Genomic DNA, 12,120 nt, shown 5'->3' with positions numbered 1-12,120 from the left:
TTCCCTCTGCCGAGAATCAGTCTTATTCATTAGCCCGCCTAACACACGTAAATACCTGTGGAGTGCCGCTGTGGGCTGGGGATGTGGACGCACACGAGACAAACAGGGTCTCTGCCCGGGCCCGCTGAGCATCATCCATGCACCAGGGGGTTGCCAGTTCGATCCCCCGTCAAGGACACGTGCCAGGTTGTGGGCTGGATCCCAGGCAGGGGCCTTGAAGGAGGCAGCTCATCGCTATGTTTCTCTCACATCAAGGTTTCTCTCTCTCTCTCTCTCCCCCCGCCCATTTCTCCCTTACACTCTCTCTAAGACTAACGGAAAAAATACCCTCGGGTGAGGATTGAAAAAGAAGACTTGAACAGACAGTTCAACAAAAGCCAGCTAAGCCCCCACCGTGCTCGGGGCTGTTTATGGGGAAGGAAGGACGTTCGCGTCACTCGCTGTCAGGGAAGCAGCAGGGAGACCAGGTGCGGGCACCACGGCTCGCACTGAAGTGGCTCCAAGGAGAACACCCACGGCCGGTGCCAGCGAGGAGAGGACGCGGGTCCCTTCTCTCCGCCGGGGCCGGCCCGGGGCACTGCCCTCGGAGAACAGCGGGCGGCGTCTCCTAAAGCTACACCCACACTGACTGTGTGCAACCTGCAAGCCCCTGGGTGCTCAGCCTCGAGAAATGAAACGCGCTGCGCCACGTCATGACGAACAGGCGTTTATGGCCGCTCTACCGCAGCCCGCGGTCCTTCGCCGTGAGGGCCTCACAGACGGGGCGCGCCTAGACGAGGAAGCTCCGCAATCACACAAGACCCAGCTCCTGGCGCCCTGACACGATGGCTCTGAGGGCAACACGGGAGCGGAAACGTCCCCTTCAGAAGCTCACGCGTCCAGGATCCCACCTCCGCCGCGTCCTGGAAGCCGGGCCTGTGGCGTGCACACACAGGAGGCGGGGGGGGGGCAGGTCCGCGGGCACGGGGCCCAGGGTGGGCGGGGTGATTGTGAGGAGCATGAGGAGGTCTCAGTGACAGATCTGCTCTTTATCCTGATGGTGGTGGAAACGTGAATCAAACGTGTGTTAGAGCTCACGACACTCCACGCTAGGAAAGTCCGTTTCGCTGTGTCCATTTAAAACCTTTTACATCGACGCGGTTAGAAAATAAACAGCACAACCACCTTGACGAGCTCGTCCGGACGCCGGTCTGGTTGCTCAATAACTGGAATGTCTTAGGCAAGCCATTCCATTTCTCTGTGCCTCAGTTTCCCCAATGAAGAGAAGGATACCGATGCCAGGGGATTATGGGAGGCTCCCATGGGGAAGAGTGACGGGGCTTCCCGCAGCCACAGGAGAGTGTTATGACATGACTGTGAGGCGGTGGCGATCGGGGCTGCTGCCAGGGGGCGGTGAAGGCAGAGCATACACGCGTGCCCACAAAGCAGCCCCTCGAACCGCCCAGGACCGCCTCCGCCACAAGCGCGTGCGAGAGATTCCCACGCCAAGGCCCGAGTCTGTCCAAACACCGTGCGCCACGGCAGGAAGCACGTGGCCTCTTCCTCCCGCTGAGGTCCGCGGGCACCTCCGGGGCCTCCCAGGGTCCGGACATCAACATCCGGCCACTCCTGGGAGCGCAGACCCGGTGACTGCAAAGCCCAAAAGGGCGCCGCGGCCTCGTGCACCTGAGCCAAACCCAGCGGCCTCCTAACGTCCGCAGATGCCTGGCTTCCCATCCGGGCTTCTTCCCAGAACAACTCAGCAGCCGGTCCCAGCACGGGGGCTCCCTTGCGTGTGAAAGAAAGCCAGGGGCTTCATCAGTCTAAGGTGAGGGAAAGACGGAACCAAGGGTCCGAGTGCCCCTGGTGACGGACGGAGCCACTGCCCGCTGCACACTGAGCTGCCGAGCTCGCGAACGTCCTCGAGCCACGAACACCCCGCCGTCCTCGGAACCAGGGTTGCTCAAGGCATCATGCGGGGGCCGCCTGCAACCCGAGGCTCTGGAGGGGACTGCGCCAGCCCCGGGGCACGGCCAGGGTGAGGTCACAGAAAGGCGGGGGCAAGGCCCCCAGGCCCCCGGGGTATGCCGAGGTGAGTGACGTCCTGCAGAAGGCACAGGGCAGCTGCCAGACCTGGCGTGTGTGACACGCGTGACGTGTGTGACATGCGTGTCGTGTGCCTCTATCCCTAGCACATGGCACACCACTGCTGTGTGCGTGGAAAGTGGTGTCCTCATTTTCAATTATCCACCTTGTGGGAGGCCCTGCATTCGACACTTAGGGACATACTTGGGCAGGGCCTGCCAGATCCGTGTCACTCCCTCTCGGACGAAGGGAAGGTGGTGCTGGAAGAAATGAGAATGACAGCACGCAGGCGCAGAGCCAAATCGCAGAGCCGAACCTGGTGCTGGCACAAACCACATCCGCGTTGGATCTAAAACCGACTCCACACAGAACTGTAACAACGGGGGGAGGATGGGCCGAGACGGCATCAGCGTTACCACGGCCCGGCTCCGGCCTGCGCCGCGCTGCCGGCCAGGGGGAGGTGGGAGTTCCCTAAATGGCCGGCATGAGCGCCGGGACGTGTCGGTGGTGTGATTGCTATGAATAATGGGACGCCTGCTGCGCCCCACGCCCTGCTCGGAGGAGCGCATTTTCCTCGCAGCTCAGAGGCAGCGTCTCTGGCCGGATCATTTATCCTAACAGTTCATCCGAGGAAAAACTGCTCCCTGGGACCGAGGGAGGCTCGGCGCTCGGGCGGGGCAGGGCCCATCCATTCCAGTCTCGTCCCTGACGAGGTCACCGCCAGCTGGTGTGCAGAGGGAACCTCGGCGGTCATTGATCTCCTAAATAAAAGGGGCCGAGGCCTGTGCGCAGCCCGGGAGAGGGAGGCAAACAAGGAGGCCGCCGCCGCCACCTGCGCCGTGCGGGGCGAGGAGAGAGCCCGCCCTCTGTGTCTGATGTCACCCTCTTCCCACCGGAGCCTCGGTGGTCAGCCCGGAGGGACAGGCAGGCTGAGCGGGAGGTGAGCCCAGGCATGCGCGCTCCCCGGCAGAGGCCCTGGGCAGAGGCTCGGATCAGGTGCCAAGAAGGCCCCAGCTCAGTCCCCTCTCCGCCTCACTCACGGGCAGCAGAGGGCGAGTTAGCGACAGGAAGGGAGGCAATGCGACGTGGGCGGGGCTCTGGAGCTGAAATGGGGCGCTGGGCACCCCTGGCATCGAGTGGGCCCTGAGGAAGTAGGGTTCCCTGCCGCCTTTCACCACAAAACATCACCAACGAGAAGAACCGCATCGACGCCCAAGGTTCGTGACGGGGCAGGCACGCACCCTCCCGGGACCCACGACTGAGCCTCCGCTGAGCAGGTGCGGGGGGCTGGGGCCACCTGCATCCTTCCTTTCTGGAGCATGTTTGGATGTGTGTCTCCCGGTGTTTGATGTGTGTGCATGAGCTACAAGGCCTTGGCTGCACAGACGTATGACCGACATTCCTCCCGGTGTGCAGCCTGCCTTCTGATGAGCTGGGGGGCGGGGGGGGGGGAGCTTAACTGGGAACTTATACGCATAAATGCACAGCCCAAGGGCACAGACAATGGTGCAGTGAAGGCCGGGAGGGGTGGCTGCGGGGGGAGGGGGAGTAACATCTGTAATATTTCCAACAACAAAGATAAACTTAAAAAAGAGAAGCCTGAGCCGAGCCATTCCTTCTGGCCCAAGCCATCCTCCAAACCTGTGGACGAGAAACTGTGGCCGCCCCCTCAGAGAACCCCTCTCGCACCCCTGCCCACGGCTGGTCTGAAGTGGACACCTGGTCTGACTTCCTGCCCCTGAAGGAGACCAGGCCTGGGGGGGAGAGAGGCCGCTGGGCAGGAAGGGCTCCCGGGCAGAACGGCCTGATGCTCCGATGGCGGGGAGCTCCCTGCCTGGGCCACACACGTCTCCTGGGATGCGGGGTGACTAAAGAGAGGGGCCGCCTCCTCCGGGCGCCCAGTGCAGGTCAGAACCCAGGCCAGGCTCGGGGCAGTGAGCGGGCCACATCTGCACAGCACCGACCACACACACACATGCACGCACACACGCACGCACGCACGCACGGCAAGTGGCGATGTCAGCGTGACCGTTACAGCATGGGATGCATGCGGGGGACCCCCTGCTCACGCCCAACTGCCCGAGGCCCTGCCTGCTCCTTGGATGAGGACCTGAGACCCAGGGCTCCTCCGCAGCCGGTGCGGGGGCCGGGCCTGAGGGGGGGTGGCCAGGTGACGCCCAGGTGCAACTGCACACGCAGGGGCTCTGGGACGAGGGACCGCGCGGGGGACAGTCACCTGGTGGCCGGCAGAGTGCTGACTCGCGTGAAGAACACGGACGGCTCCACCTCCACGCGCAGCCCCAGGGACAGGTCCCGGTAGTAGCCGTCCACGTGGCCTGGGCCTCCGGAGTACTTGAAGTTCAGGATCGCTTCCAGGGCCTGCAAACGTAAAACATGGCGTCAGTCCTTGCGAAGTGGCTCGTTCCTGCAGGAGGCGGGCTTCGCAAGCTGAGCTGAGATGCGCCGGGGGAAGGCCATCACTCCCGGGCGGCCCTGGGCGGCGTCTCCCCTGCGGTCACGCTTAGAGCAAGGTGAAGGGGGGTCCCTGGTCTCAGGAAACGCTGAGGGAATGAGCGGGGCAGTAAATGAGCTGATTAACGAAGGGAGCCAGCCCGGGCAGCGCATGCAGAGCGGCTTCCTCACTGCAGGCCCGCGGCCAGAAAGCCGGCAGATTCTCGGCGACGGCCTTGCGAAGCCCAGCCTCAGGCAGCAGACCGTGGCCCGGGCTCTGTTGGGGGGCTGGCTGTTTAGGGTAAAACTAAAGGCCACGGCAGGGAGCGAGCCGCAGACGTCTCTGGGAGCTGGGAGACAGAGAGCTGTCAAGCGCCACCGAACAAAGAAGGAAGCGCCTGTTTCTATTTTCTTGGAGTTGGAGGTGCTTTGTTCTGTCGGGAACCAGGAAAAGATGTCATAACAGAGACGGTAACGGTCTAATTTATGAAAGTCAAGCACAGAAAGGGCCTGTGAAATTACGGAGGCCGCGGTCTTTCTTCCTTGATTAAAAAGAAAGCCTTCTCGCTGCCTGAAGTTGGAATATTTCACTAAGACCACCCAGCGGGTCGTAAGGCAGGAGACCGGATGTTCAAGTGTCTCAGGACAGTGTCACGGCAGCAACGCGTCCTCTGCCAAGACATGGCCTCCCTCGGAGCATGGCGCAGTCCCGACTGAGGAAAGACTGTCACAAAAACCAGTAATGGGCAAGGCGCTCGAGAAAATATTACTTATTTTCCTGGCATTCAAAGACTGTTCGAACTAAAATGACAGGCCTTTTTCAGTGGCTACCTTCTATGAGTACCTACTAAGTGCCAAATTCTCTGCCGAGTGCTCTGTGCACATTAACCCTGCCGTTCTTAAATACATTCTTATTGATTTTTAGAGAGAGAGGGAGGGAGAGGGAGAGAAACCATCGATCAGCTGCCTCCTGCACGCCCCCTAGAGGGGATCGAGCCTGCAACCCAGGCAGGTGCCAGGAATGGAACCGTGACCTCTTGGTTCATGGGTCGACATTCCACCGCGGAGCCACTGGGCGGCTCTAGCTCCTTCGGAGCCCTGCAGGAGGCCCTGTCTTCATAAACAAGGCTCAGAGTAGTCAGGTGACTGGCCCGGGAGAGGCACACCCAGGCCATGAACGCAGAGCCATATGGCCGTACAGCCTGCTCTCTTGCCATTTATGCAAATTATTGGGAACAGCATTCGTTCGCCCATCCAGTCACTCACTCACCAACCCTAGAGGGATGTCTGCCACGTGACAGGGGATGGCGGAACTCAGTACCACCCCTGAGGGGCGGAGTCTATTCAGTCACAGGCCCAGAGACAGCGAAGGGAAATGGCGGCCGTGGCAGGGAAGGGCAGGCTACGCGAGGACACGGGAGCAGACAGCATGGCGTGTGCCTGCGGGGCGGGCCTGGGTGGGAAGGGACGGCACCTTCCGGAAGGCAGGGTCAGGCTCTCATCAGACTGGAAATGGACGCGTAGTGGAGAAACAGCAGGTCAACGGAAAGCTCATTTCTAAGATGTCAAGGAAAGCGGCCATCCTCTGAGCGAGGCGAGTCCCGGGGGACAGGGCGAGGCTAGTTACCAGATCACGCATGAGGAAGAGAACCGCCTGGCGGTGCAGACGCCGCCCACATAGGCAGAAAGACCAAGGAACGACGCACACCATTCGGCGCCGATAGATTCAACGGCTTAGACAAGTGCACGCGCGGCCTCACGGGCCGGAGACAGACCCGGAGGAGGCCCGGCGACTGAACTCGGATCCACCGCAGAACGGCCTCCTCCAGGCTCCGACGCCTCCAGCCGACTCCACCGAACCTTCCTGCTGACGACAGCGCCAACGTCACGCAAACACCTTCAGACGGGGAGGCAGGGAGGGAAGGGCCGCATCCCTTTGATGAGGCCAGTCGGACGGAGAGGATCCGTGGGGAAAACCGCAGGCCTGTGTGCCTGGTGGCTTTAGAGTAAAAGCCCTAACGAAACACTACTGAGTCAGACGCGGTGATGTGACGATGGGCAGTGCAGCAGGACAGGCGAGTCCCACCCAGCACCTCACCGCTCACCCTGGGCCGGTGCTCACGGGAGCCCCACACGCAGGTGTGGCGGGAAGAAAGCCCAAATCCAGTCGTAGAATCCATTCATAGAACCCGGGAGCTGTAAGGCCCCATCCGACGTGAAGTCTGCGACAGTGGGTCTGCCTCTGACCAGCCCTGACCCCCTCCCTCCCGCTGCCGCACCCTATTCAGTCCCCCAGGCGTCCCGGCCGCGGAGCTCGGAGTCTGATCACAGCCCCTGGCACTGCACGCCGCCCTGACAGGCGTGGGCCACGTGGCCTGTTACTCGGGCGGGAAACACGGAGCTCGCTGCCTCGAAGGACTGAGATGCGATCACGGCTTTACTCGAGAGAGACATGCGAGCCAGAAAGGCGGCCAGCCATCGGAGACCCGTCAGCTGTGCGGCAGCGCACCCTCACGGACGAGCTGAACTGGCGTCCTAGAGCCAGGCTCCGGCTTCAAGTTCGAGGTGGCATCGCCTCCCCTCACTGACACCAAAACGACAACCCTATACGGAACAGCTGTCCCTGAGAACGCCCCAAGGAGGCCAGTGCGGCCCCATAGAGAAGCCACCTGAGAAGAGCAGGAGGGACCCACCCACCCACTCCCTGGCCGGGACCCACAGTGGGACCCACAGTGGGAGGATCTCACAACCGCAGGGCCGTCCCCGAAGCGAGAGGGGTCTGAGCCCCAGCCTGGGGACCTGCACCGGGAAGAGGAGCCCCCATAACATCTGGCTTTGGGGGCGAGCCAAGGGCTGTGGGAACCCAGGCTGCGCTCTTGCTGGGTCCCCGTGAGGGTGACGCGCTGACTACCCTCAGGGTGTGTGCTGGAGGGACAGGGGACTGTGGGACTTGCTCCTGAGTCAGAGGTGTTGGTGGGTGCCACCCCCCTTTCCTGAACCTGGGTGGTCTGAGGCTGGCGGACGCCCCTCTGACACTCTCCACAACCGTGCTAACACCGTCCACCCCAGCCTGGCATTTCCCCGAGGACCCGCCCGGGCTAGCACCCCCCAGAGGGGCTCCTGCCTGCCACACCCAGTGGGCGGCCACAGCGCAGGCCTGCCCGGCACACAGTGAGCCCGCCGTGGCTCTGGCCAGGCCTCCAGCCAGCGGGCCAGGGGCAGCCTCGCCACCAGTGTGTCCACAGAAGCCGTGGCCCGGCCACCACAGGAGGCCACACAAATTCCCCAGGAACCCCTCTGGGCACAAGAACTAGGGCGTGGCGTTCTGTGGAGGCACCGACTACTCCCAGGACGTCGCTTGGCCACTGGCTCAGCTGAGATTAAAAACAAAAACAAAAAAAACCCTGTGGCTTGGATTTGTAATTTTCCCAACTAATCCCAAAGCCTGGCAGTGACAGATCCAATCCCACATCTGCCCAACTCCGCATCCTGCTGAGGGATGCCGCGGCGCCCACACAAGCAGGCAGCGTGGCCCGTGGACGTGGCCGGCCCCGCTCCGGCGGTCCCTCCGGGCATGGCGTGCCCGGCACTCGCTCCCAGCCTGGCGCACCGGCCGGTGGAGGAGCCCAGCACACGCCTCCCGAATCGATGACCGAGAGGAAGAAACACCTCCAGCTCGGGCAGGCCCCCGGGGACGCGGCTCCCAGGCCTCCGGGAGAATAAATCCCCGTCATAAACGGCACCTCCCGTCCCGGCAGATGCTGCTGCTTTTACTCCACGTGCAGCTGGGTACCAGAACATTCCCCCTCGTGTGCTAAATACGCATTTCTAATTACGCTCACCTACGACGCATCCCCTCTGCAGACTGAGAATAGCTACACAACGTGATTACAGAGCGCAGCACTCTACGTCAGAGGGAAGCCAGGGCAGCGAGCAGACAGTAAGTCACGGGGAGCAGCCATCAGCCCTGCGAACAAGAACGCGCAGCACCGGGCACAGAACTTCACCCCCAAATAAGCGCCCCGTGGCACCGGGCCCTGACTCCTGGCCTCTGGTCACCAGCACAGGGGGCAGGAAAGAGGCGGGGAGGAGTCCACTCCCCCACACCCCCCACCCCCAGTCAGACAGCAGCCCTGCCCCCAGCTCGGGGGGAGCAGACAGGGAGGGTCACCCGCTGCAGGGCGGCCGTGAGCATGGAAGGAGGAGACGAGGGCCTGGGTTTACGGCATCAGCGCCCCGTGTCCACGCGGCGGCCCCGCTCCCTAACAAAGACGGAGGCGGCGCTCGGCCGGGGGAGAGGAAGCAGCAGAGCCGGGAGGAAGGACACCGCCGGCTGGACCCCAGGTCGCATGGGCCCCACGCACTCCCTTCGCCAGGCACGTGCTCCGAGGCCATGCTATTCGGTTTAACCAAGAGAAACGGAAAGCAGTGGCCGCCAAGACAGCGACTGGAACTGGTTCACATGCTAGTAATGTCGGCTCTCCACAGGTCGCTGTCCTCCTCGAAAGAATGCCGCATTTTCAGCGGGAGGAACAGAAATTGGGAGATTATTTTTAAATCAAACAAGGGGCTGCAGCTAGACCGGAGAGCAGGGAGCGCCAGGCCCACCCCCAGAGCGGCCACGGCCACGGCGCAGCGGGTGGCACTGGTGTCAGCCTTTGCTCTCCTAAGCACATCGCACAGGGAGCGGTGGCGACGAGGCAGCACCAGAGCCCGTCTGTCCCACCCGGCCTGCTGCCCTCCTCGGTCTCCGGAGACTCCTGGGTCAGCCCTTAATGAGCTGAGATTGAAATCATCGGCGAGGAGGGAAATTCATTTCCTTTGCCTGGCCACCTCTCAGAGCCTGTAATATCCAAGGTGCAGGGCGGGGAGGGCACTGGGCTGTCACTCGGAGACGAGTCCCCACAGGCCCGCCGCTGAGCATTCCCGGGCTCGGTGTCCGCGCTGCTGTGAGACTGCACGCCCACGGGAGTCTCCTTGAATCTCCTTCCCTCTCTCCTCTTCCTGTGGCAGGTGCTGCCTCCCCTCTGTAAGCCATTCCCGGACTCCATTCATTCATTCACTTGCTCACTCGTTCATTCATCCTTTCACTCAATCATTCATTCATTCGCTCATCCATTCGTTCACTCCGCCTCCAGGCTCACTAGACACCTCCAGCCCTGGGCCTGTCCTGGAGTTTTGCAAACATTCACCCTGGAGTTGCCTACAGAGCATGTGTGTGTGCATGTGTGTGTGCGCATATCTGCACATCACCGTGTACACAACCCGTGCGCACACACGTGTGGGACCGTCAGCCTCCTATCGGAGCTCCTGTGAGCCAGGGCTGCGGCAGCTTCATCTCCACGTCCTCAGTGCCGTGCTCGGCGCTTGGCGCTGGAGCGGCCACCGGGGAAGCAGGAAGGCGCCCCGGAGAAATGACAGTGAGCCTGTGAAAGAAACGCTCACAGGGATGAGCGAGGGGGGCTTTGCAGGCAGGAGGAACGTGTGTGAAGGCACGTGCCCTGTGCTCCGCTTCCCGCTGGCTGTGGGCCTGACTCACAGGTTCCACTGCGGTCACTGCACGTCCAGGCAGAGGCTCCGGAGCAGGTGCCCCAGGGACGGGAACTTATATCTGGAGGAGGCGCTCACCATGAACCAAATTTTCACTGTCGAAGAATTGCCATCATCAACATCCTCACCCAAAGGAACAATTCACGCTCAGCCGACCTCCGAATGAAATCGGGCCGGCGGGTAAAACAAGAAAGGGTGACCACCTGGATCAGGAAATTCTTCAATCAAAACAGTCCGTCTGTATTTGCAGGCGGCAAGCGCGGCCTAACTTGTCCCCCGCAAACAGCGCTGCTTCCGATACTTGTTCAGCCTCCCTGGTGCCGACGCCTCGCTCGGCCCCGCAGTGCAGCTCTGCCTCGTAGATTAAGTCAGCCAGGGCCCCCCGCCCAATCACACACGAGCCTTTCGGCGCCAGTGTGAATGTCACCATTTAATCGGTGTCGCTCCATTAACTAATGCACCTTGCGTCTCCCTCGCATCCACAATACACTGAGGGTAAAAAACGCGGGGAGGAGAACAAGGTTTAAAATAACGCTGAAAAAATGACTTTCTGGAAGGCACCGCGACCGGCCACGCGGCGGCCAGGCCCAGCGCGAACAGAGCAGGCCTGCCAGCCCCGCGTGGGGCCCAGCGCGAACAGAACTTCTAGAGCGCAGCAGCCTAAGAGCCATTTAGTGACATGTGACGAGCAGAAGTCTGCTGATCCGCGGGTCTACCCCACCCAGGGCCATGTGGGTGCAGGAAGCTCCGAGCCAGGGTCAGGCCTTGGAGCCTGGGCTCAATGCCCACAGAACCGGGCACGTTAACCACTTACGGCCCCAGGCCGTTCCTCTAAGAGGGAAAGATGGTGTGACCGCGAGACGGCAGGGGTGGGGCAGGGGGGTGGCCTGGTGAGCGCCAGCCTCTGCAGAGGGCTCTGGAATGGCCCCGGCGTTCCTCTGGGCCAGGCCCCCACGCACGTTCATAAATGGACGCGGCTCAGTGAACCCGGTAGCTGGCGTGCACACACCGCCTCGCAGCCACAATGAGGCTAGGAAACAAAAGACAGAGCAGCACGGAAGGAAACTGTCTCCCTTCACAGATGACCCTAGCACCAAAGCACGGCATGGCGGCGCAAACCTAAAAATCACCAAGAGCGGGGTGTGCCCTGAAAGCTGCAGAGCACCCAGGAGATAAACCAAAGCCCTAAACAAAGGGAAGGTGTGTGTGTTTATGGAAAGATGTCCGCTTCCCCCAAACGCACGGATAGCGAGTCCAGTCAGAATCCCAGCAGGGTCTCTGGCAGGAATCAACGAGCTGACTCTAAAATTAACATGGACAGCCAAGGAGTGAGAAGAGCAAACACTTCTGAAAAGGGAGGAAGTGGGGAGACTCACCCCGCCTCCCAAACTTACCCCAGGGCTGCTGCGAGGACGGTGGTGCTGGTGAGAGACACGTGAATCAGTACAACGGACCGAGGGCCCGGAACCAGCACGGGGCCGGCTGCTTTCACAGAGGCGCACGTGCCATTCGATGGAGAAAGGGAAGTCTTTGGCCAATGTTTCTGGAACAAATGGAGACCTTATACCAAAAATAGACAAATCCTCAACTCCTACCTTGTACCATCAGGAAAATCAAATCAGAATAAACCATGGTCCTTCCCAACTGCGTGGCTCAGTGGTTGAGCGTTGACCTATGAACCAGGAGGTCATGGTTTGATTCCCGGTCAAGGGCACATGCCTGGGTTGCGGGCTCGATCCCCAGTGGGGGGTATGCAGGAGGCAGTCGATCAATGATTCTCTCTCATCATTGATGTCTCTCTCTCTCCCTTTCCCTTTCCCTTCCTCTCTCAAATCAGTAAAAACATTTTTTAAAGAAAGAAACAAGGCATTCGACGGCGAGCACTCGGTGGTGTCCAGCACAGGCCCTCGGTCGCTTCCGTGTGACGGCACCGCGCTGTGGAGATCTAAACACACCATGCCACGTTCCCCCCCCCCCCCCGACTCAGGACTGCTCAGAGTACACACACCACAGACCGGGCCGGGGCCCCAGCGCCGCAGCCGGAGCTCCACGCGC

The 12,120-nt window shown here is 61.5% G+C and overlaps 1 protein-coding gene across 2 annotated transcripts in view; it reads right to left on the bottom strand.

The window, feature by feature from the left end:
• TRAPPC9 (trafficking protein particle complex subunit 9) overlaps positions 1–12,120 on the bottom strand; it is a 170,052-nt gene that overhangs the window by 61,842 nt on the left and 96,090 nt on the right. For both annotated transcript variants that reach the window (XM_054708471.1, XM_054708472.1), the window contains one exon: positions 4,301–4,443. In XM_054708471.1, coding sequence (XP_054564446.1) covers positions 4,301–4,443 — 143 coding nt within the window. The remainder of the gene's footprint in view (positions 1–4,300; positions 4,444–12,120) is intronic.

Source organism: Eptesicus fuscus, chromosome 19 (assembly GCF_027574615.1).
Source record: "Eptesicus fuscus isolate TK198812 chromosome 19, DD_ASM_mEF_20220401, whole genome shotgun sequence".
NCBI classification, from domain to species: Eukaryota; Metazoa; Chordata; class Mammalia; order Chiroptera; family Vespertilionidae; genus Eptesicus; species Eptesicus fuscus.
The sequence above is the reverse complement of the archived record's forward strand: the minus strand, read 5'-3'. Positions and strand labels throughout refer to the sequence as shown.